This window comes from Lissotriton vulgaris, chromosome 12 (genome assembly GCF_964263255.1).
Source record: "Lissotriton vulgaris chromosome 12, aLisVul1.2, whole genome shotgun sequence".
Lineage (NCBI taxonomy): Eukaryota > Metazoa > Chordata > Amphibia > Caudata > Salamandridae > Lissotriton > Lissotriton vulgaris.
Window position 1 is genome coordinate 79,767,524 of NC_141700.1, and position 24,709 is coordinate 79,792,232.

The 24,709-nt window shown below is 49.6% G+C and overlaps 1 protein-coding gene across 1 annotated transcript in view; it reads right to left on the reverse strand.

Moving 5' to 3' along the window:
• Positions 1-21,756, reverse strand: part of LOC147673375 (hepatic lectin-like) — a 38,904-nt gene extending 17,148 nt beyond the window's left edge. The window contains exons 1-4 of the mRNA XM_086947236.1: positions 21,641-21,756; positions 21,152-21,274; positions 19,950-20,101; positions 17,076-17,185 (exon numbers count right to left, since the gene is read on the reverse strand). Of these exons, the coding sequence (XP_086803362.1) occupies positions 17,076-17,185; positions 19,950-20,101; positions 21,152-21,274; positions 21,641-21,725 (470 nt within the window). The 5' untranslated portion in view covers positions 21,726-21,756. The remainder of the gene's footprint in view (positions 1-17,075; positions 17,186-19,949; positions 20,102-21,151; positions 21,275-21,640) is intronic.
• Positions 21,757-24,709: the final 2,953 nt, after the last annotated feature.

Below are 24,709 nucleotides of genomic sequence, written 5' to 3' on the forward strand. Positions count from 1 at the left end.
CCAGCAACAGGTTGCACGAAGAAGCTGGAACAAGATCACAGCCGATCAACTCGCCGCATCCCTGAGCCAACACCCTCCCACCAGCTTAACGAAACCCAGCCAGGCCGCCGACAACCTCACGAGGTGGATCAACAACTGCGCAAACGACCTTGCCCCACTGAGGACCCCGCCTAGCAGAACCGGCAGCAAGAAAGCACCCTGGTTCACCGACGAACTCAAGAGCTCCAAGAAGAACTGTCGAGCCCTTGAGAGAACCTGGTGCAGAGACCCAACACCAGACAACATGACCAACCTCAAGCTCGCCACTCGAAAACACCATCAACTGATCCACGCCACCAAGAAAACTGCATTCAAGGAACAAATGGACAACAACGCACACAACAGCAAGGAACTCTTCAACATCGTGAAAGAGCTCTCCAACCCCAACGCCGGAAACAACGACATCACCCCATCTCAAGACCTCTGCAACTCCCGCGCCTCCTACTTCCACAACAAGATCACTGACATGCACAACAGCTTCAGCGCGCAACCAACGCTCCCCACGTCCGCACCAACATCCATCACCACCAGCCTCCGCGCCTGGACCCTGATCAGCACCGAAGACACCACCCGCACGATGAACTCCATCCACTCCGGATCTCCAACCGACCCCTGCCCTCACCACGTCTTCAACAAAGCTGACGCTGTCATCGCACCCCACCTGCGGGACATCATCAACACCTCCTTCGACACCGCTACCTTCCCGGAGAGCTGGAAGCACGCCGAACTCAGCGCTCTACTGAAGAAACCATCAGCAGACCCCACCGACCTCAAAAACTACCGCCCCATCTCGCTCCTCCCGTTTCCAGCCAAAGTCATCGAGAAGACCGTCAACAAGCAGCTGGCCGCCTTCCTCGAGACAAATGGATCCCTCGACCTCTCACAGTCTGGCTTCCCGGCCAACCACAGCACCGAGACGGCCTTCATCGCAGCCACCGATGACATCCGAGCCCTGCTCGACAACGGAGAAACAGCGGCCCTCATTCTCCTGGACCTCTCCGCGGCATTCGACACTTTCTGCCACAGCACCCTAGTGCAGCGCCTCAGCAACGTCGGAATCCAGGAGAAGGCACTAGAGTGGATCATCTCCTTCCTCGCCGGAAGGACACAGAGAGTCCGCCTACCCCCGTTCAGATCAGAAGCCACCGAAATCATCTGCTGCGTTCCTCAGGGCTCCTCGCTCAGTCCCACCCTCTTCAATGTCTACATGAGCCCCCTTGCGGCCATCGCACGCCAACACAACCTCAACATCATCTCCTACGCCGACGACACCCAGCTGATCCTCTCCCTCACCAACGACCCCGCCACCACCAGAGCCAACCTACACGAAGGGATGACTGACGTCGCGGAGTGGATGATGAACAGCCGCCTGAAGCTGAACTCAGACAAGACGGAAGTTCTCATCCTGGGCGCGTCGCCCTCCGCCTGGGACGACTCCTGGTGGCCCCCCGCCCTGGGCAGCGCACCCAAACCGACGGACCACGCACGCAACCTGGGCTTCATCCTGGACTCCTCCCTCTCCCTGACCAGACAAGTCAACGCCGTCTCCTCGTCTTGCTTCAATATCCTGCGCATGCTACGTAAGATCTTCCGGTGGATCCCCACCGAGACCAGGAAGACGGTCACCCAGGCCCTCGTCACCAGCCGACTGGACTACGGCAACGCCCTCTACTCCGGAACAACCGCCAAACTTCAGAAGAGACTCCAGCGGATCCAGAACGCCTCAGCGAGACTCATCCTCGACATCCCCCGACACAGCCACATCTCCCGAAACCTGAGAGACCTGCACTGGCTCCCGGTCAACAAGAGAATCACCTTCCGTCTCCTCGCCCACGCACAAAAAGCCCTACACAACCAAGGCCCAAGATACCTCAACAGCCACCATAACTTCTACACTCCCACACGCCAGCTCCGATCGACCAGCCACGCCTCGCCGCCGTCCCCCGCATCCGAAGAGCCACAGCAGGAGGAAGGTCCTTCTCCTACCTGGCCGCCAAGACTTGGAACTCCCTCCCGACCCACCTCAGCCTGACCCAAGACCACCTCGCCTTCAGGAAGCAGCTCAAGACCTGGCTGTTCGAGCAGTAGCAGTCCCCCCCCCCTCCCCAAGCGCCTTGAGACCCCACGCCACTTTATGCCCGACTGGGTCATTCAATTCCGGGATCGTGGAACTGGAACATGAGGGCTTAGCCCATAAAGGCGGGGTGTTAGAATGATGCCAAGTAATCAAAGGGGAGAATAGATCACTTGTACCTGTAATACCAGGGTCAGGTGGGGTAACCAATTTAAAAACCCTCTTTCACGTTCAGGAGGGATGGAGCGGTAATCTTGCAGATGCATGACAAACGCTACTGACTTGCTGAAGAACTACTGCCTGCAGCTGAACACATACAAGACAGAAGCACTGATCCTTGGCAACAGCAGCAACACTTGGAACGACTCCTGGTGTCCATCAGACCTAGGACCCACACCCAATCTCTCCAACCATGCCAGAAACTTCAGAATCATCATTGACAACAAGCTCAGCATGAAATCACAGATCAACGCCGTCTCTTAATGGAAAGGGGCGACCACTCGGTCCCCCCGCACGTATGGCAGAGTACCACGATCCCCCCGGGAAGCCATCTTGGGCGGGTGGCGTGTCCCGGCTGGTATGCCCGAAGCGGCGTAGCCGGGGCGCGCTTTTTCCCGCCCTAGAGTGGGCTGGCCTAGACACTGACGCGGCTGGCCACGCCCTCGGGGCAGGCAGGGGCGGGTTTACGCCCGCCCTGAAGACGGATAAAAGGGGACGCAAGACCCGAAGACATCCTCTTGTTCCTGTGCTCTGAAGCTGCACCTCCTCGCTGCACGTGAGCTCGAGACGGAACGAAGAGCCAATTTTGAGCGTTGTAATCTTTCTTTTGTCTTACAGATACTCTGTCGGAGAAATGCCCAAGAAAGGCGGGAAGAGAATGACGACCGAACAGATGGTTCGGGTTCTCATGAAGGAGATGACCGAGCTAAAGAAACGGGTGGCGGAGAGAGACGGGGAAGGGGGGCCGGAACGTCCGTCGGCTGGAGCAGCTCCAGGAGGGAGAGCCAAGAGGCCAAGGAGGGGACCAGCTGGGGGAGACGTCCCGGTTCCCTGTACCCCGCTCGAAGCGCCAACCCCAGTACCGGCGGAGGGGAATCCGATTCCCGTGGTGGTCACCCCGGTGTCCAATGAAGATATGCCGCCCGAGCTGGCAGCACAACTTGCAGCGTGGTTGGGCGAAAGTAGTGAGGGCGCCACGGCTGCCGAGGCGCAGGCGCTTATGAAGCAATTGCGCGAGAAACGTGAAGCAGCCAAGGTGTCCGCCCCGGTTGCAGTAGTTGACAAGCCACAAGGGACGATTGCGACCGCAGAGGCAGCGTCCGGTGCAGGTAAGCGGCCATTGCCGATTGCAAGGGATGAGTCAGCACCCTCTCGTAGAGAAAGGTTGGGTCAACATGTGCCTTTGGCAATTAAGGAAAAGATTTGGGCAGGGGAATATGTGAACATCTTCTCGTTGCTTGTTGATCATTATGAAGTGGAGCATGTTAAGGGTCAGAAAGACCTTATGCATCCGAGTGTTTGGCGCGCAAAAATGGCCGCCTTTAAAGTGAATGAGAATATTGGCAATTGGGGCAATGCATGGGGAATCTTTACGTCGATATTGGGGGAACGTAGGCCCGAGTTGCTTTCCGAATTGCCGACCTATCAGTCGCGAATCATGGGGTACTCGACATCATACCAGGGTAACCATTGGTTTTGCTACGATAATCTTTTTCGAAAGGCTAAAGAGCATAATAAAAGCTTGACCTGGGATTGTTATGATTCTTTGACATGGGATAAAATGAAGGAGACAGGTATGTTGAAAATGCCATTGGTAGGAAGTAATGTTGGCGAATCCTCCCGCCAATATGGGGGGACGCCCTTTCGTTCAGGTACGGGTACCGACGATCAGTCGAGACCTGCCGGCAATACTGGAAAAAGGGGGTTGTGCTTTAATTTCAACAGAGGTAAATGTACTAGACCCCAGGGAACGTGTAAATTTAAACATGAATGTAGTGGGTGCGGGTCGCCCCATCCTGAGTCCACGTGCAGAGCCAAAACGGGTGATAACGGGGGGAGAGGAGGCGCCAAACATGTCTAACATAGTCCGAGGGGCGCCTTTACCTACCCCGATTGATACCTTGGCGATGATTCCCTGGCTCAGTGAATACCCGGATCGTGCTTCTGCTGGGGTGCTGCGGAACGGATTTTCGTATGGTTTCCGCATCCCGGTAGGGGACTTTCAGGGTGTGGAGAAGTGTAAAAATCAACTTTCGGTCCTGCAGCATACGACCATGGTACAGGATAAGATCCGAAAAGAGGTTACTCGAGGTCGGGTCGCCGGCCCGTTTAGTGTACCCCCGGTGCATGATTTTGTTTGTTCTCCTTTAGGGGTGGTCCCCAAGAAGGACCCGGGGGAGTTCCGATTGATTCATAATTTATCAGCTCCACGTGGTCTTTCTGTTAATGATGCAATAGATCCGGAAGTATGTTCGGTGCGGTACGCATCCTTCGATGAGGCCGTAGCCATTTTGAATCGCCTGGGGCCCGGGGCGCTGATGGCGAAGTCAGATATCGAGTCAGCGTTCCGATTGCTCCCGGTACACCCAGACGACCAGCGTCTCCTGGGTTTCATGTTTCAGGGTTGTTATTACATGGATAAGTGTATGCCGATGGGGTGCTCGATATCTTGTGCCTATTTCGAGAAATTCAGTAGTTTTCTACAATGGGTCTTCACAAAGAAGACGGGTTTCCACCATGTAATGCATTACCTTGATGATTTTCTGTTCCTTGGGGCAGCCGGGGATCTCGAATGTGGCCGGGCCTTGGCCGAATTTTGTATGTTAATGAAGCAGTTTGGTGTGCCATTGGCACCAGGTAAGACGGTGGGTCCTACGACTTGCCTTGAGTTTCTGGGGATCGAGTTAGACTCCAGTGAGGGTTGTTTTCGTTTGCCAGCTGACAAAGTGTTAAAATTCAGGGCAGCCCTCCGAGTGTGTATAAATGGATCTAAAGTTACGCTGCATCAATTACAGCAGTTGGTGGGACAGTTGAATTTTGCCCTGAGGGTAATACCAATGGCCCGCCCCTTCTCCCGTTCAATTGCCCAAGCTATGGTCGGCCTGAAGGAGGGCCATCATCGCACGAGACTATCGGCTGAGGTCCGCCAGGACATGCGCATTTGGTTAGCATTCCTGGCGGACTTTAATGGTCGAGTCGTCTGGAACGAACCAGCCGTGTCCTCGGAAGAGTTGGGGCTATGGACCGATTCAGCAGGTAGCATAGGTTTTGGCGCCATCTTCGGCACAAAATGGTCGGCACAAAGGTGGCCGACATGGTGGCATGACAATGGCCTGACAAGCAATATTGCTTTCCTTGAACTTTTCCCCATTTTGGTGGCCCTGAGAACCTGGCCCGAAGGGTTCAAAGATCACTCTGTGATTTTTTGGTCTGACAATATGACCGTGGTCGAGTGCATCAATAGCCAGGCTGCACGATGTAAAATGATTTTAAGACTGCTCAAAGAAATTGTCTTACTGTGTATGCAACTGAATGTGCTATTCAGAGCAAAACATGTCCCGGGGGTAATGAATCAGGCGGCTGATGCACTGTCTCGTTTTCATATGCAGGCTTTCTCGGGTTTCCTTCCCACAGCGGACCCAGAGCCGGCACCCTTTCCCGAAGCTCTCTGGTCTCTCGGTGCCCCGAACTTCGTCACCTCGTGGGAGAGAGTCTAGCACCAAGGACGAGGAAGGCATATGAAGGGGCGTTTCGGTCCTATTTAGCCTTTTTGGGGCCCGATAGAGAGGGGCTGTGGGGCCACGAGGAATGGGTAGTGAATTTTCTGATGTCCTTACATAGGGCTGGGAAATCGGTGGCTACGGCCCAGAGGCATCGTGCTGCCATTTCCTTTGTTGCCAGGGCTCATGGTATCCAGGACCCGACAGCGTCTTTTGTTGTACAGAAAGCGCTGCGTGGGTGGCAACGCCTTGAAGGTCGCAGAGTAGATGAGAGGCGCCCGATAGGTTTGGATAGGTTGGCCCAGTTGTTGGCCACACTCCCTTCCACATGTTCATCTCAGTTTGAGACAGTGTTGTTCCGAGCCGCTTTTACGCTGGCATTCCATGGGGCGATGCGGGTAAGCGAACTGGTAGCAAGGAACAAACAGGATGTGACAGGGGGTTTGTGCCAGGAACATGTTCAGATCAGAGGTGAGACAATGACGGTCTCCTTTGTCAGGTCCAAGACCGATCAAGGTGGGATGGGTGACTGCATAATCATACTCAGGATTCCCGGGTCCTCCATGTGTCCGGTAAAGTGTTTAGAAGAATACCTAGCACGAAGGGTGGCATCATGGGGGGGGACCTTGTTGAGACACGCAGACGCCACCCCACTGACGAAATTTCAGTTTCAGCGGGTGCTTGTGATGTCAATTGCCGCTGCGGGCTTGAACCCGGGCGAGTTTGGGACCCATTCCTTTCGGATAGGGGCTGCTACAGAAGCTACAGCTAGGGGTCTTAATGTTGAACAAGTGAAACGAGTGGGGCGTTGGTCCTCCAATTGTTATAAGAGGTATGTGCGGTTACACATGTTGTGAAGCTGTAATGATGTACTCACGCCTCTTGTTTTTGTTTGATTTTCAGTTGCGCAAGCCTACGAGGCGGGGCGGACTATGCAGTCGACCCAACACCGGGCCAGCGGTCAGACATCACCGGCTGTGAAAAAGGAGGTGTGGGTCGTGGGCCACTCACACGTGAGGCGTGCCGCGGACGTATTCAAAGCAGGTGACATGATTCACGTAGCTGGGGAATACGGGTACAGGGTGTCCTTCTACGGAAGGGGCGGTCTCTGTATTGACCAGTTTCAAACATTTTTCGAGGGTTTGTTAGGGCGGACGAGGTCACCGCCGTCTATAGTCATAGTACATCTAGGAGGCAATGATTTGGTCACCACCGGTAGACGACTTCTCCTGGAGGCAATGCTTTCCACTGTAAGTTGGTTGGCGAGGAGAGTTCCGGGGTGCATAATTGCGTGGTCCCATATGATCCCACGAAAGGTGTGGCGAGGGGCTATTTCTATTCATGCTTTGAATCATTCTGTTAGAAAGCTTAATAACAAAGTGAGTAGGTTGTTCCGTTCCAGGACATTGCATTCTATTTCGCATGGCTGTATTAGTGACGACAGTATGTATTTGAGGGATGGTGTGCATTTGTCTCGGGTGGGGAATGAGTTACTCATAGGAGACTTCTTAGCATGGTTAAAAACGTTAAAACATGACCTTTAGGTAGGAGCTTTGTGGGGGGTCCGGATAGCCGGTCAACTATCCGGCCTGTGGCGGTAAGGTCATGATCGGTGAGCACTAATTGGAAGATCCCTATGAGTGGGCGTCACCCAACACGGATGGGAGCGCTCGGGGGAGGTGGCCATTGGCCCCTCAACGGGGAGGCGGTCCCTTCTAAGGATGGGTCGCCGAAAGAAAAGGAAAGGCGGTCAAGGCCCCTTCCTGGGTAGGAGGGGTTACAGCCCCCTCCTGGGGAATTTCCCGGGGCCAGTGACGTCTGCGACGGCAGATGTGGTAAGTTGTGTGGGGTTTGGGGGGAGGTCTACGCTACCTTCTAGATAACCTCACACGAGTCCTCGAACGACCTTTAAATGGCGTCGAGTTTATTGGTGCCCCCGTCAAGTCAAGGGAAATTGGTAGTTGCACTGGAGCTACGCCTCAGTCCTGTCGCCCCTCCCAAGTGGGGGGGGTATTCCTGGTTAGGGATCTTGACACCGGTTACGACCTTGCCGTTGGCCCTTAAACGTTAGGATGTACAATTTCATAATTTCAAGTCAATGTTTTGTAGGATGTTAGTTCGGCTAGGAGAACCTCTGTATTAGAGAATCTGTTAAGGTTAGCCAAACATCGCAATGTGGTAATGAAATTGTACATTAATATAATGTTTTAATTTTTGTTTTAATAAATACGGCCGGGAGGGTCACTCCCTCCCTCTTCCAAAAACTTCAAGAACTGTTTCCGGTTTCCCTCCTTTGGGGATTGTGTTGAGAGGGGGTGGCGGGTATCTCAGCCATATGGAAAGGGGCGACCACTCGGTCCCCCCGCACGTATGGCAGAGTACCACGATTCCCCCCGGGAAGCCATCTTGGGCGGGTGGCGTGTCCCGGCTGGTATGCCCGAAGCGGCATAGCCGGGGCGCGCTTTTTCCCGCCCTAGAGTGGGCTGGCCTAGACACTGACGCGGCTGGCCACGCCCTCGGGGCAGGCAGGGGCGGGTTTACGCCCGCCCTGAAGACGGATAAAAGGGGACGCAAGACCCGAAGACATCCTCTTGTTCCTGTGCTCTGAAGCTGCACCTCCTCGCTGCACGTGAGCTCGAGACGGAACGAAGAGCCAATTTTGACCCACCCACCAGCCCCTGAAGACAGCAAGTGGTTTTAATAATGTCTGAATAAAAATTTGATGGATAACTCCGATTTTCGTTTACAGGTTATGGTGATTATCGTGATGACTTTGAGTATGCAATAAAGTCTGGTCGATTTGTGTCATGTTTTGCAAATAAAGTATTTCTGCTTTTGTGTTTATCAGTAAGCATGCTTTTAATAAAGTGGTTGTTGCTACTGTCTTTTCATAGGTAGTCATTTAGTAATTTAGTTAGCATTGTCGTATTTATTTTGGTCGGGCGGTAAGGTCATGATCGGTGAGCACTAATTGGAAGATCCCTATGAGTGGGCGTCACCCAACACGGATGGGAGCGCTCGGGGGAGGTGGCCATTGGCCCCTAAACGGGGAGGCGGTCCCTTCTAAGGATGGGTCGCCGAAAGAAAAGGAAAGGCGGTCAAGGCCCCTTCCTGGGTAGGAGGGGTTACAGCCCCCTCCTGGGGAATTTCCCGGGGCCAGTGACGTCTGCGACGGCAGATGTGGTAAGTTGTGTGGGGTTTGGGGGGAGGTCTACGCTACCTTCTAGATAACCTCACACGAGTCCTCGAACGACCTTTAAATGGCGTCGAGTTTATTGGTGCCCCCGTCAAGTCAAGGGAAATTGGTAGTTGCACTGGAGGTACGCCTCAGTCCTGTCGCCCCTCCCAAGTGGGGGGGGGGTATTCCTGGTTAGGGATCTTGACACCGGTTACGACCTTGCCGTTGGCCCTTAAACGTTAGGATGTACAATTTCATAATTTCAAGTCAATGTTTTGTAGGATGTTAGTTCGGCTAGGAGAACCTCTGTATTAGAGAATCTGTTAAGGTTAGCCAAACATCGCAATGTGGTAATGAAATTGTACATTAATATAATGTTTTAATTTTTGTTTTAATAAATACGGCCGGGAGGGTCACTCCCTCCCTCTTCCAAAAACTTCAAGAACTGTTTCCGGTTTCCCTCCTTTGGGGATTGTGTTGAGAGGGGGTGGCGGGTATCTCAGCCATATGATAATAATATTACTGTCTTTTGTAGAGCGCGAACAGCTACCTCCTAACAGGTACATGCATCAATCTCGGCATTTGTGATTCCTTAATTGCGATTTTTAAGGAATCGCAATTAAGGAATTGCAAATGCCTATGCATTAAGAAATCGCTAAATAAATTGCGATTTCTTAGAATTCCTTAATTACGATTAGCATTTTGCGAATCGCAATTAAGGAATCCCTTCCCATTCATTCCTATGGGCCTAGAGGCCCATAGGAATGAATGAGAAGACAATCTCAATTTGCGAATCGCAATTAGCTAATCGCAAATTGAGATTGCGATTTCAAGGGTGCAGGGGTGTCCAAAGGACACCCTGTTGCACCCCTGAAATCAAACAATGCACATATGTTGTGTACACACATGCCCTAAGGGCATGTGTGTGCACAACATGAAAGTTAAAAAAATGCACAAAATTGCATATTTCTAACATTTCGCAAAATTACCATGAGGTCCAACCTCATGGTAATTTTTTCTCTCTAATTGCGAAATCGCAATTTTTTCTGTTTCATGCATTGCTTTTAAGGAATCGCAAAATTGCGATTCCTTAAAAGCAATTGCACTTTACAAAATCGCAAAAATAGCGATTTCTTCACTTTTAGGATAATGCATCCCAAATAGTGATTTGGAAATCGCAAACGGCCGAATTTTGCGATTCGCACCGTTTGCGATTCCTAAATCGCTTGATGCATGTGCCTGAATGAGGTGTCCCGGCGGTGGCTATAGCAACTGGTGATGCACCAGGCAGCCTGCGTAACACAGAGAGTCCAAGAGGCTACTCCTGGTTAAAGTGCCAAGTTTTGGCTGCCCTCCTAAAAATGGTTTCAGAGGTGATCTGTCACAAAGCGTTTGGCAAGGCATTCCGAAGAATGGCAGCCTTAAGCGAAAAGGATCTGTCCCCTAACCGAGCTTTCCTAACTCGAGGGGTGCGTAACAGGTTCTGGGAACCTGAGCGGAGAGAACGAGGCTGCTCATATGCCCTAAGCCTCTGCTTCAGATAGCAGGGGCAGGATCTGTGGAATGCCCGAAAGGCTAGGGTTAGGGCCTTAAATTTTATTCTACTATTAACCGGCAGCCAATGCAGTGCTTTGAGATGCGGAGAGATATGCTGCTTGAATGGGACATGTTTAATCAATCTCGCAGCCGCATTCTGGACCATCTGCAATTTCTTTATCTGGTACGCTGGGAGGCCCAAATACATGCCATTCGCATAATCCATTAAACAAAAGCAAAAGGCCAGACAGGTTTTTATTTTTGTTTTAACACACCTAGCCAAGGAATTCTAGGTGGTACGGCTATTTTATTTTAGTCTTTTATATTTCATAAAAAGCTTGTTTTCAAGTACATTCTGTATGTCATAGAAAAGAATCAATTGTCAAACAATAATAAACACATACGGACATTTAAACATAACACACAAAATCAATGGTAGAAATTACAATGCACACCAAATACACAACTATACAATGCCTCCAATTACTTCATTACAAGGCACCAGTACTTCGTATTGCATATAAACAGACAAGCGGACAAAAAATTCATTAGAGACTCCTGCTTGTCTAACTGAGCCAGAGACTAAACTTCTCAATGGGGTCGCACTCCTAGGGGAAGAAAGTATGGTAGAATTTTTTTAATGCCCTAGAAGCGTCCCTCCTTTCTCGCTCAGGCTCAGGATCAACACGTTTCGAACCATTATATCATTTAAGAGTTCTCCTCAGGACACGGACTGGAGGTGGCCATCACTGTAAAGAATGATAATGGGATTGGTATCAGTGTTATGGGAGCTGTTAAAAATATTACTAAATTCTCAGACTGCTCTACTAATGTTTACAATTACCTGTTGTCAGCATCTCCGGCCACTTATGGTAGGAAGTTGCCAGACAAATGTGGGAATTCTGCGGGTAAATGCAAAATGAAAGGTCAGTCTACCGTCAATTGCCCCTTTCCACGCTACGCTAAATTCCTCTAGGGACCGCCATGTGGTGCAGCCTACCTTCATGTGTTGGCAGAATGAAGGGGGAGAGGTAGGGAAGCGCCGGCCAATCCTCGGCACTAAATGTTCTTACTCAGCGGGCTGTATCATTTCCATCTCGGCTGAAATGGAAAATAACACCTATTGAATATATGCCACATTAGTTGATGTCTGCGCAAGCAAAGAGAGCAAATGCGCGCTTTTTAAAAAAAAACGCAGCTCTGAACTTACTTGGAACCAGAGCTCCTCTCTCTCGGTCTTCGACGTCCGTTTACGCCGCAGACGTTGTTAATACTTTTAAAGGGGCCGCAGTTATTTAGACGTTACTATAGCGTAGCCAGGGAAGTTGGTGTTTGTAGTTTTTTCAGCTTTGTAGTTTTTTATCATCAAGGTCAATTCGCATTATCCAGGCGGGAGGTAACTGTGGCATGAACCACAGACCAGCAACAGTGTTCTGGCAGAAGATGTAGAATTTTACGCAGGTTTCTTAAAGTGCCAAAACGAGCACCTGTCACCTGTTGAATTTGGGCCGAAAATGATAGGTCCATCTGCCACTTAACACCCAGGTTTTTTGCGCAGCTTGCGGGAGTGGGGGGACAGCCCATTTCCTCATGCCACCAAAGGTTAGCGGCGGGGGGTAGGCTGTTACCGAAGAATAGCACCTCAGTTTTCTCGGCATTCATCTTGAGTCTGTTGTTGTTCATCCATTGTGCTATATCTTTTAAGCAGCTTTTAATATTGTTAAAAGAGGCATTTGACAAGTCTTTAAAAGGGAATACCAGCTGGGTATCATTGCGTAGGAGATTGCCTTCACCCCCCCCAGGTTGGCAATCAGTGAGAATATAGGGGCCAAATAAATGTTGAAGAGCAGTGGATCAGGGCCGAACCCTGAGGGACCCCACACCATAGGAGCTTGCGACTGGATTGATGTGGTTGGATTGCCCCTCTCTGCGTGCGCTCATGAAGAAAAGACTTAAGCCATTGTAAAGCTGTGCCCTCGATCCCCACGTCCTCGAGGCGCTGGATCAGAATGGAGTGGTCAACCATATCAAATGCCGCAGATAGGTCCAGGAGCACCAGCATGGCCGATGCCCCTGAATCCAGCTCGAGCCTGACTGAGTCCGCCACCTAAATTAGCGCGGTTTCCGTGCTAAACCCCGCACGGAACCCTGATTGAGTATCGTGCAGAATATTGTGGCTCTCGATATAGTTGGCCAGTTGTTTCTGTACTATTTTTTCGAGCATCTTAGCTGGTGCCGGTAGTAAGCAAGTTTATAATTATTGAGTTCACCTGAATCAATATTAGCTTTCTTTTTAAGAGGGAGGAGTGTTGCGTGCTTCCATAAATTCCTGTAGTCAGGGAGGTGTTCCATATTTCAGATAGCACATGGGAGGAGTTTAGCTAACTCCTTCCATAATTTCCGAGGTCACAGATCTTCTGGTGAACCTGATTTACAGCACTTGATAGCCACCAGCACCTCCTTCTGTGAGAGCAGAGTACAATTAGAGAGGGGGGCCTGGAGTATTTCTTTAAGGCTGTGTCAGATTTATCTGTTTCACCCGAAGATGAGAAGGAATTGTAAATCTTCCGGATTTTGCTATAGAAGAAATCTGATATTTCCTCTCATAGCGCCGTTGATGGTAGTGCATCGATTAACAACTCGTGAGGTTTGAGAAAGGCATTTACAACTTTAAAAATAGCTTTGTCAGGTTTGACGGCCTCCTCAATGAATTTGGCTATGTACTCTCTCCTGGCTTTCTTCGTTGATTTATCGTTTTTATTTTAAAGATTTTTTATATGTAGATTTCGCTAGGCTGTGAAAATCCACTCTCCACAGCCTCTCAAGCTGCTCACATCTGATTTTCATGTTCCTCAGTTTTTACGAGAACCATGGGGCGGAGGGTGATTTTCTAAAAAATGTAATAATTTTGGCTGGAGCAGTGGGCTCCACCTCCTCCGCAATTCATTTAAGAAGGGACGCGGCATCAGCATTGGGGTCCGTGGAAAGAGCAGGTTGGCTGTCCATCAAAACAGGGCCTAAAAACTCAGCAGTGAGCTTTCTCCAATTTCTTTTTACAAAATAGCGAGAGCTGTCTGGAGAATGGGATTTGGCCAGATCAAAGGAGAAGGGCACAAGGAAGTGGTCCAACCACACCAGCTGTCTCTGGGCTTTGCTTTTTAGAGACGGTATGTTGGGAAATACAAGTGACCTGCTAATACACTTTGCGCATGCTAGGTAGGCTACCCCTACACACAAGATGGACCATAACACAAGTTCTCATCACCAGCCGACTAGACTACGGCAATGCCCTCAAAGTACAAATCGCAGCACACCTCCTACAGAGACTTTAGACCATACCGAATGCTGCAGCCAGACTCATCCTCGGCCTTCCCCGACAAACCCACATCACAACCCACCTCAGGAAACTCTGCGGGCTCCACTTACAAAAGAGCGGCAATTCAAGCTGCTGACCCGCGCATACAAGGCTCTACACAACCAAGGGCCCGCCTACATAAACCACTCCCTGAATTTCCACCAACCATCAAGAAGACTACACTCCTCCTCCCTTTCACTTGCCCATATCCCTGGATCAACCGAAGCAGGAGTGGAAGACGCTCCTTCTCCCACATCGCAGCAAAGACCTGGCGCAGTCTCCCCACGGACCTCCGGCCCATCACTTCATTTCCGAAATTCCTAATGGCCCTCAAGACCTGGCTGTTCGGATAAGCCTCTGGGACCTGCAAGCGCCTGGATACCTTATCAGGAGATTAGCCGCGCTTTATAAATCCTGATTGGATTGGAAGGAAGAATGGTCTTTAATATCAAGAGAGGATTCAGGCAGGCCTGCGTCCTGCTCCATTCCTTTTTTCCCTTTTTTATCTATGCAGTGGTTGGTGCCCTGTAGGCTCTGCAGGGCAATTCGTCGATAGTTCGTGGACGTTCGGCCCTAGGGCTTTTGAATGGAGATGACATGGTCCTAAGAGTCGGTCTGCAGAGACTGATAGACACTTTTGAGGACTTTATGGAGGTTAGGAAATTAATGATCACTATAGCTAAAACATTTACCAGCAGCCAGAAGTGTAAAACATTTTTTATCAAGGTCTCTCCCATCGTGAAGGTCAATTCATTTTTGTACTTAGATATCTTTTTCACTAATAATGGTTTATGGACTTAACATATATAAATCGCTTGATCCAAAATGAGTACAGTGTGTGAGGGAATTTGTAGGTTCTCCCGTAAACTTGGCAGTCGACCCATTAGGGAAATAGTCAACATTTACAAAGCAAGAGCCCTTTTTGCTGCTATGTACGGAGGGGGCCAGGAGGTTATTCATCTTGTTGTCCTCTTCAGGTGGAAGAGAATGCTTTCCTTAGGTGCCTAATATTTATTCCTGCCTCTACATTATCCACTATTGTGCCTACGTAAGTAGGCCTAACCCGCTTGGGGGACTTGCTCCCGCTTAAGCCCAATTTACTTTGGCACTCAATTTGATCTAAAACCGAAACTGCTTTTACGAAATTCATCAATATGGATTGTCTAGCGTTAGACCATGTCTTTAAAATACAGTGGCTATCCTAGATTAACAAAGTCTCTAAATCATTCTTTGATACCTCCATGCTCGAGGTTCCCTACAGAAACCCTGCTTTACAGAAACGTGAGGATAAGGCCTCTTTTTTAGGTGCTAGGAAGGAAAAGAGGGAACTTGTTGAGCCCAAAAAGTCGACAGTTGTCTCTTATTTGTCATGCCCTATACCCGAGGGCCTCCAACTGTATCTTCCCCGGGTGAGCAACACTCAACACCACTTAGTTCTTACAAGGCGGCGGCTGGACATAGAATACCACCTTGTTAACTTCCCCATTATGAATCACTGGCATGGGGTCCCAGTACCGTGCCCATGTGATGGCGTTTCGAAGCAGAGCACTCAGCACTTTATATTATTCTGACGTTGCTATGACGGTCCAAGGAAAGTTTTCTTGACAAAAATCTTTTTTGAAAATAATATCAGGGATCATAATGTTGCTTTAGAATAGCCTGTTATATATGGAGTGTCATTCAAACTAGAAAACACAAATCTAGTTACACATAGTTTTTACCTATTTTAGATGGTTCTCCCATTAATACTGTGCACAGTTTGTTTTCATATTGTGGTAGCCTGTCTGGGTGCTATTTGCGGATGATGTTGCTTAGACGAGCTGTTTATCATAATTGTATGATCACTACCCCTTCTTTTTAACCTGTTTTTATTTGTGTTGCTGGAGTTATTCTATGCTGGGGAAGCCATTTGGGTGCTATTTGTAGCTAACATTCTTTAGATGAGCTTCTACTACTATTGAACAATCACTCTCCTGTCTTTTTTAATAGATTTTTTTTACTTTTGTTGTAGCAATTCTATGCTTTTTGTTCTTTTATGTTCCAATGAGATTGTGCTGATTAAAGATTTTGACTCTAATCGCCTGGCTTATCTCATTGATTTATCTGTCTGCCAATCCCTGGTTGTGTCATGACTCTTCCCATTTCCTCTATTTTGTTCTCTTCTTCTCAGTCATTCCCACTCTTCTCTGCTACTGACCATCTTCTTTCCTCTATCTTTATCCGTCCTCAATTTCCCTTGCACATTTTTTCCTGAGCTTTGTCTTTGGGTGAAAAGTCTTTCGCAAGAATACAAAGCTCCACTCCTTCTCTTCCCCTTCATCGTCTGCCACTTACAGTTCACGCCTTCATTCCATTGACAATCTGATTTAGGTACAATCTCCTGAATGCGGCCAAATTCAGGAATTTAACCAGGGAGCAAATTGTGCACTCCAGGGTTTTAGTACAACCTGCTAAAATCTGATTAGGTGAAAGGGCACTTGTGCTCTTTGATGACCGTAGTATGGTAAACAACTTCCCCTATTAGTACATCATCCTCAATTCCAATAGGCTTCATCAAAAAGGGGCCCCTAATTGTACATCAGGTGAATACCTCCCCATTTGCAGTCAGTATTCTCTGGGTGAATATGTAAACAAGCCCAAATTGGGGCCCAATTGTATGTAATCCTTAGACCTTTTTTCTACTTCTCTTCTCCCAACTGTGAAATTACATCTCTGATCTCATGTGTTTGCTCAGCCATTTCCTATTTGGATGCAATTTCCCATGTTTTCTATCACAGAGTTCATCTAAAACTATCAATACTAGCTTCTGAGTTTAACTCATTTATTTAATATGATGTACTCCTTTGTTCCTTTCATACTACCATTCTTGACAACATCAATTTTGACAAAGTCAATGATACAAGAATGAGTCATGTGATAGCTGATTGGATAAATGAGTTCAAGGATAAATGACTGAGCATGTAAGATGGGTTATTGCTTTCACAAACTCACCAAGGACTGAAGATGCCCTTTTAAAAATAAACAAGACCTACTGGTCTTGCCTCTGCCCATTACCTTTAGTTAACACGTCACTGTTCTAGATTCGGTGGTTTGGTAAATAAAATAAGGTACAAATAGAAAACTATAATATACAGAAAAATAAATTATGTACTTTTTGCTTGGAGGGCGACTTACGCTTCTGATTGTAAATGGAGACCGTTCACCCACTTCCAGACACCTTCTTGATCCCTATCCGTCAGGCCAATCCAGAGGATATCCGTCTTAGTCTTGTTTGAGATGAAGAGCTGTAGGAGAGCAAAGGGAACAGGTTCTGCAAAAGATCACAAATCTCAGAGTACTTGGGGTATTTGTGACCTGTCACGAGGTACCACTTTTGATGCTAGACGACTCATAGATTCAACGGAGCTGGGTGCACGCAAGGATTCTGAAACTTTACTGACCAAAACCTTTTGTATGGAAAAATGGCCGCTGGGAGTAACAGGTCTTTTGACCTGCGGTGCAGCAACCGCTCTCACTAGGATACACCTTAAATTCAATTTCTTTATGATTTGAGATCTATCAAAACACTGCTGGATGCCTTCAGGCCTGTAACCATCGCCACCTCTAACAGACTGTGCCACAATGTCAAAGCAGAGTAGTGTGCACTGCTTGCATAGGTGCAGCATATGCTGTGCTTCCTAGATTTGCTAACATCGTCCCCTCTCTCCCTACACCATCTCCATACATCATTTTATGAGAAGAGGTTTGCTCAGCCGTCAGCTGTAATGTACTTGTGCACTGAGTGAGGTTTCCCTGGACCATTACAACTTGTCCTGAATAAATGTTCTTGTGTTAAATGTTTGCTACTCCTTGTGCTACATCAGCTGTGTTTGTGAGTAGCTTGCACTTATGCTGCCTTGGTTGTACTTATCCTGTGTACATTGCTTCTTCCTATGCAGTACATGTTTGGAACATGAGTGTACGTATACTGCTGCCCTCTGTGTGGGACCAGTTCAGTGTGTGTATCAGAAGCTTGCACAGTTGCAGCATCTAGTGCTGGGCCTATGAGAGGCTGAAGCCTGCACTGTTACTACTGCTTTATTAGCTCTTAGTGGGAGAGGATCTTTCACTGATGGTGAATATTTCTGTACAGGGATGAGACATTTTTGCTGCCGTCTATGGAACCCCACCTACTGCTGCATGAGCTGCACCTACTCTGTTTGTGCAGGGAGCTTAAACTACTGCTCTTAGAGTTGAGGCTGTAAACTTGCAGGGCCACTGCCTGCCTCCAACGTACCTGTTGTACGTGAATCTGAACACGTGTTTGTGTATGAGTCTGTAGGTGTGTGTGTGTGTGTGTGTGAAAGAGTAAGACAACACTTATTTTACTCTACATATTGTGCTGAGCAATGCATGTGTGAGTTTGATGCTCCATTGCTCTGCCAATCCTGTACCTGTTCTGTGTGGGAGGAGCATGTCCTCTCTCTGTTGCTGGTGGTGTATGTGAAGTACATATACGTGGAAGTCTGGACTGCTGCTTCTCTACCTTTTGTGTATGTCCCGGGCTTTTGTAGCTGACACCTGTAAGTGACTATTCTGTTACTTCGAGGAAAGCTTCTTCTACAGCCGCTTGCACTGAAACTATTCTGTGTGTGCAAGAAGCAGTAACAGCTGCTGTGTGTGTCGGTGGCGGCTGCCATAAAATAAAAAAGGGGGCAGGGGATGGACAGACGGGGGTGAGGGACGGGGAAGAGATGGGGACGGGACGGGGAAAATAATAATTAAAAAATGTTTTACCTTTCCTTTTGCTGCCACTGCCTCTGATGCCTGCCTCTGTGCTCTCCCAGCAGTCTTTGAAAAAACAGGCTCCCTGCCCAATCCAGATGCTTCTTTCACTATGAGAGCAGCAACAGGATTGGTCTGAGCGCTCAGACAGTGCCTGGGAGCCTGGATCATTCTCCAAAATGGCTGTGAGCACAGTTGGGTTGGAAAAATAGAAATGCAGCTGTCTGTTTGGCAGGCCTAAGACGGACGGCCAAACCTACATGCGCACTTCGAAGTGTCCACCACTCCTCCGGCCCCCACCCCGCCCTACAGGCGTGCCTAAACCAGCCACAAAAAACATAAAATTATGTTTTATTATCATTTTATTTTTTCTGTCTCTGAAGAAATGGGTGTGTGTGTGACTGACTGTGTGTCAACATTACAATCCCGCTTTCATATGTTTTGTTTGAGTGTAGTATGCACTGCAGCCATCTCTGATGCACCTGTACTGTGAGATTGAAGGTTGCACTGCAGTTACAGCTGGGATCTGCTCTGCGTTTCTGTGAGAGCAGCTCCCACTGCTGCTGTGTTTTTTATGTGAGAGAAGATTGAGCTGTTGATGCAGAGCAGTACTTGATCTTTGTGTGGGAGGAAAGCTTACACTGTGACTGTTCAGTGCTTTCATGTATTTGTGTCTTGAGAACCTTTCACTACTACTGAAAAACATTTATACTGCAGTTGCCCTGATGGAGCTTGATCACGCGCCGCGGCCAGGGCGACTGATGCTGGAATCTGGGGATCACGGTTCGATCCCCGGCTTCGGCGGAAGGGTAGCCCAGCACCATGTGACTCTGGGCAATAGCTTGCTTAATCTTTCCGACGGCCCCCAGCGCCTAGAGACCCTTACTGGTGATTGTGCGCTTTACAAATGTGGATTATTATTTATTATGTTAGTGGAGATCATGTCGTCACTATACAGCGTCAAAGCAATTGGCTCAGGTTATGGTTCTTTTGCATATTTTCTCTCCCATAACCTTGCCTCAACCATCTCTAACCCCTAATAGACTCAAGCAAGGCCTTCTATTTCAACAGTATATGTATGTACATACCTACATAGAGAGACACACAGGCTGGTGGAGAAACAGATAGATTGACAATTGATATATAGATTGAAATTCATTAAAAATCATTTTGAAATGCAATTAAGGTTGCAATGGTGCAGACTACAACACTTTACAAGCAGAAATACATCACGAATATGCTTTTAAGCAATCACAACAAAGCATTACACGAATCTTAGCTCACCTGCTCCATCGCGTCATTGATGATAACCAGGTCTGCCTGACTTGTCTGACATTCTAATCTGCTGTTGTCCCATGAGAGTTTGTTTTTAGAAGAGAAATAGCATTTTCCATTGTACAGCAGCCAATCTGTGGGGCAGGCCCAGTAGAAGAACTCTGAAAGACAAAGGTACAGTGAGAACAACCAACAACAATACTTCTGTTGTGTCAGACGTGAGGCCCCAGGGTGCTCTAATGGGGAACTCACTCAACCCATATTCTGTTATTGATGGAGGTGTCTCTAGGGCCCTGAGCCTCAGCATAGGAGATTCTAACTTCACCACCCACTGGCCTGAATGTATATTTGTGCAGTTACTCTTTACAGTGGCCCGCATGTTCAGCGGCCTGTCCCTGCATAACTGGTTCAGCTTTTTAGGATTGCTCCTGCTCAGAATACCATCTAACATAACCAAAGGTACCAGCTCCTTTCTACTTGTAATCAGGAAAAATACCATTAACACCTTCCATGCGCTAGGTCTAACCCACACGTCCCGAAAGCTCATGCCCTTTAAAATGGAATTCCTCTATTGCCAACAACACATGCATCAACTAGCAAAAACCCTGGCTCAACGACATGAGCTTCGACTTATTCATACAGCAAGTGTCACTCAATGCCAAGCCATTCAGATATACCCAGCACCTCACCCACAAGGAAGTCAAAGCTCCAGGAGTCAAAAAGTGTCTAGTATCAGCTTTTTCTTCTAATCTAAACAAAGAGAAATGTTTCCTCCCGAAGGTGACTTCAGAACTACTGGTCAAGCCCTTGCCCTCTGGTGTCTGGATGGTGGCAACAATCTGCTCCACAGACTCCCACACTGACACCAAGGGCAGTCCTCACACCAAAACATAACTTATCAAGAGACTTAAGAAATAAGAGCATATCATCTCACCCTCATGAACAATCTTTCTGAGAAGCTCACCGTACCCAGTGCATCTCAGCACGCCCTGCCCAGAACACCACCAGTCTGGAGTCTAAAGTACAAAACTGAAAATCAGAGCAAGGGCCAATTTCATCCTGGCACAGAGGATCTGTAATGATCCCAGCATCCACCAGGACTACTGAAAGGATTTTCAATATGGATCTGGCATTAGCAATGTCCAGGCCTGCGTGTGCCTCTCGTCTCTCTGTAGCACAGTACAAACACCGGCCCATGCTAGAGTACTTACGCCCACAATCAGTGCCAGAAGTTCTCTCTTTGCACCCGATGTACTTCATTGCCAGGCTGAGATTGCTCTCCAGTTGTGCCAACTTTTCCTGGGTAAGCTGGGCTCTGGCAGTAACTGTTGAATCTAAGAAGATTGGAGAAAGGAGTGTGAGTGACTTGAACTAAATTGTATTTAAAGGGATATTATTTCATGTTTCATTTCTGGTACTTAAAAGGGAAGTACAGGCACACACTGTCATTTATTGAATTAGGAATAGGGTGAAAATAGTACTATTCACTTAAAGTTTCACGTTGTTCTCTTACACATGGAATGACATTGAAAACAGTCCAGTGAGTGCAGTGACAAAATGGACAGAAAATGCCATTTGATTATGCTAATTTCATCACATTTGTCGAATAGTAGAATCAGAGGAGACTTTGGGAAAGTCTAATTTCCTAATACCTCATCACATCTCTTTGAAAGTGTTCAAAGATAGCAAATCTTACTTACAGAGTATTATGCGGGCAATCATTGTAGCGAGCAGCAGTAGGCTGATCACCAGTCCTACGTCTACCAGATTCTTTGTTGACAGCATCTTCTTGTCCTCTGTCTGCGAGGTCTTTCTCATGGCTAGAAAACAAAACAGTGTGTCTCTTAGTTGGTTACTACAGGCAAAATTCCCCAAAAGGGATGCTTTGCATTTGTTTCCTTGCATCCATTTCAGAATCGTTCCTTACACTTACATCAGGTGCCCTTTCACTGTTTGCCTGCTAAGGTTTTTTTGTAGAGTCTAATGTGATGTGAATGGCCATTGTTGAGTGTGAGGGGCCATGACTCAGGTAAAGTAAATCCTTGATTGGATCCAGGAACCCCTCTGTTTCGCCAGCAATTGCGATCATTAGCATATTACCCGCAGTGGATCTGCATGTGACGTTTTGACCTCTCGTCCCCCTTCTTAAGGGGACAGCAAGGAGAGCTCGGGAGTGACCACTGCGCCTCTCACCAGGCCGGGTCACCCCCTTGCTCCTCCTGCCACCTCCTGCTCCAGCCTGCTCCTGCCTGCCATCCTTGCCGCCTTTTTTCGCCGCAGACGCCCCCCTGGCCCCCGAGCGGCCCAGCCTCAGCAGAGCCGCCTGCTCGCCAGTTTCCCGCCGCAGCTCGCCACAGGCCCCGCCCACCACCGGCCCATTGGCCGAGCCGCTCCCGCCGCTCAGCTGACCCGCCCTCTCGTCCCCCTTCTTATGACGCCCCCAGAGCGACCGTGCAGCGGACGCGCGCCGCGGGAGTGCCGTTTGAGCGTCGAAGGTGCGCCAAAGGTAAGCCAGTCTGCGCCCATCCGTGCCTGGGCTGCGCCCAGCGCAAGGACCCCTGGCCCCCGCAGACCCCAGCCCAACCGCCAGACGTATGACGCCGCCACCCTCAATGCACTCAACGCCGGCCGAATCGCAGGATGCTACCGAGCCCCCCCGAGACGCACCCCCGGACCCTTCTGCTGCAGCGCCTGCAAGTTCACCTGCATCCGGACCAGCACTACTCCTGCACCAACCAAGACCAAGACGAGCAACAGCAGCAGCCACCTGAAAGGCATCCTGCTCAACACCCGCTCCGTCCACAGACACGCCATCGAGCTCTGGAACCTGCTCGACACAACCTCACCAGACGTCGCCTTCCTCACGGAAACCTGGATGAATGCCTCTTCAGCGCCCGACATCGCCATCGCCATCCCAGACGGCTACAAGATCATCCGAAGGGACCGCATCAATCAGACCGGAGGAGGCATCGCCATCATCCACAGGAACACCATCCGTATCACAACCAACACCGTCGACACCCTCGCACCCGCCGAGCACCTGCACTTCCAGGTCAACCACAAGACTACCCTCAGAGGCACCCTCATCTACAGACCCCCGGGACCACGCACACAATTCAGCGAAGACATCGCCGACTTCATCAGCCCAGCGCTGACTACATCCTCCTCGGGGACCTCAACTTCCACATGGAGAACAACAACGACCGCAACACCACCACCCTGCTGGACAACCTCGCCAACCTGGGACTCAAGCAGCTGGTCACCACCCCCACCCACTACGCCGGACACACACTCGACCCCGTCTTCTCATCCAGCAAGGACATCACCTTCAGCCACGCCACCGGACTGCACTGGACGGACCACAGCTGCGTCCACTTCAGCTTTAGAAGGACCACGATCCACCACCACCAGCAACAGGTTGCACGCAGAAGCTGGAACAAGATCACAGCCGGCCAGCTCGCGACCTCCCTGAGCATGAACCCTCCCACCAGCGCAACGAACACAAGCCAGGCGGCCACCAACCTCGCGAAGTGGATCAGCAACTGCGCAGACGACCTCGCCCCTCTGAAGACCCCACCTAGCAGACCCGGTAGCAAGAAAGCCCCATGGTTCACCGACGAACTCAAGAGCTCCAAGAAGAACTGCCGAGCCCTCGAGAGAACATGGCGCAGAGACCCAACACCGGACAACATGACTGCCCTCAAGCTAGCCACCCGAAAACACCACCAACTCATCCACGCCACCAAGAAAACCGCATTCAAGAAACGACTGGACAACAACGCACACAACAGCAAGGAACTCTTCAACATTGTTAAAGAGCTCTCCAACCCCAACGCCGGAAACAACGACATCACCCCTTCGCAAGACCTCTGCAACTCCCTCGCCTCCACCTTCCACAACAAGATAGCGGACAAACACAACAGCTTCAGCACTCAACCAACGCACGCCACGACCGAACCACCGCCCCCCACCACCACCCTCCGCGCCTGGACCCCAATCAGCACCGAAGACACCGTTCGCACGATAAACTCCATCCACTCCGGATCTCCTACCGACCCCTGCCCTCACCACGTCTTCAACAAGGCCAACGCTGTCATCGCACCCCACCTGCGGGACATCATCAACACCTCCTTCGACACCGCTACCTTCCCGGAGAGCTGGAAGCACGCTGAACTCAGCGCTCTACTAAAGAAGCCATCAGCCGACCCCACCGACCTCAAGAACTACCGCCCCATCTCGCTGCTCCCGTTTCCTGCTAAAGTCATCGAGAAGACCATCAACAAGCAGCTGGCTGCCTTCCTCGAGACAAACGGATCCCTCGACCTCTCGCAGTCCGGCTTCCGGGCCAACCACAGCACCGAGACCGCCCTGATCGCAGCCATCGATGACATCCGAGCACTGCTTGACAACGGAGAAACAGCAGCCCTCATCCTCCTAGACCTCTCCACGGCCTTCGACACTGTCTGCCACCGTACACTCGTGCAGCGACTCAGCAGCATCGGAATCCAGGAGAAGGCACTGGAATGGATCATCTCCTTCCTCGCCGGAAGGACACAGAGAGTCCGCCTCCCCCCGTTCAGATCTGAAGCCACCGAAGTCATCTGCCGCGTTCCTCAAGGCTCCTCGCTGAGTCCAACCCTCTTCAACGTCTACATGAGCCTCCTCACAGACGTAGCACGTCAGCACAACCTCAACATCATCTCCTACGCCGACGACACCCAGCTGATTCTCTCTCTCACCAACGACCCCGCCACCGCCAGAGCCAACCT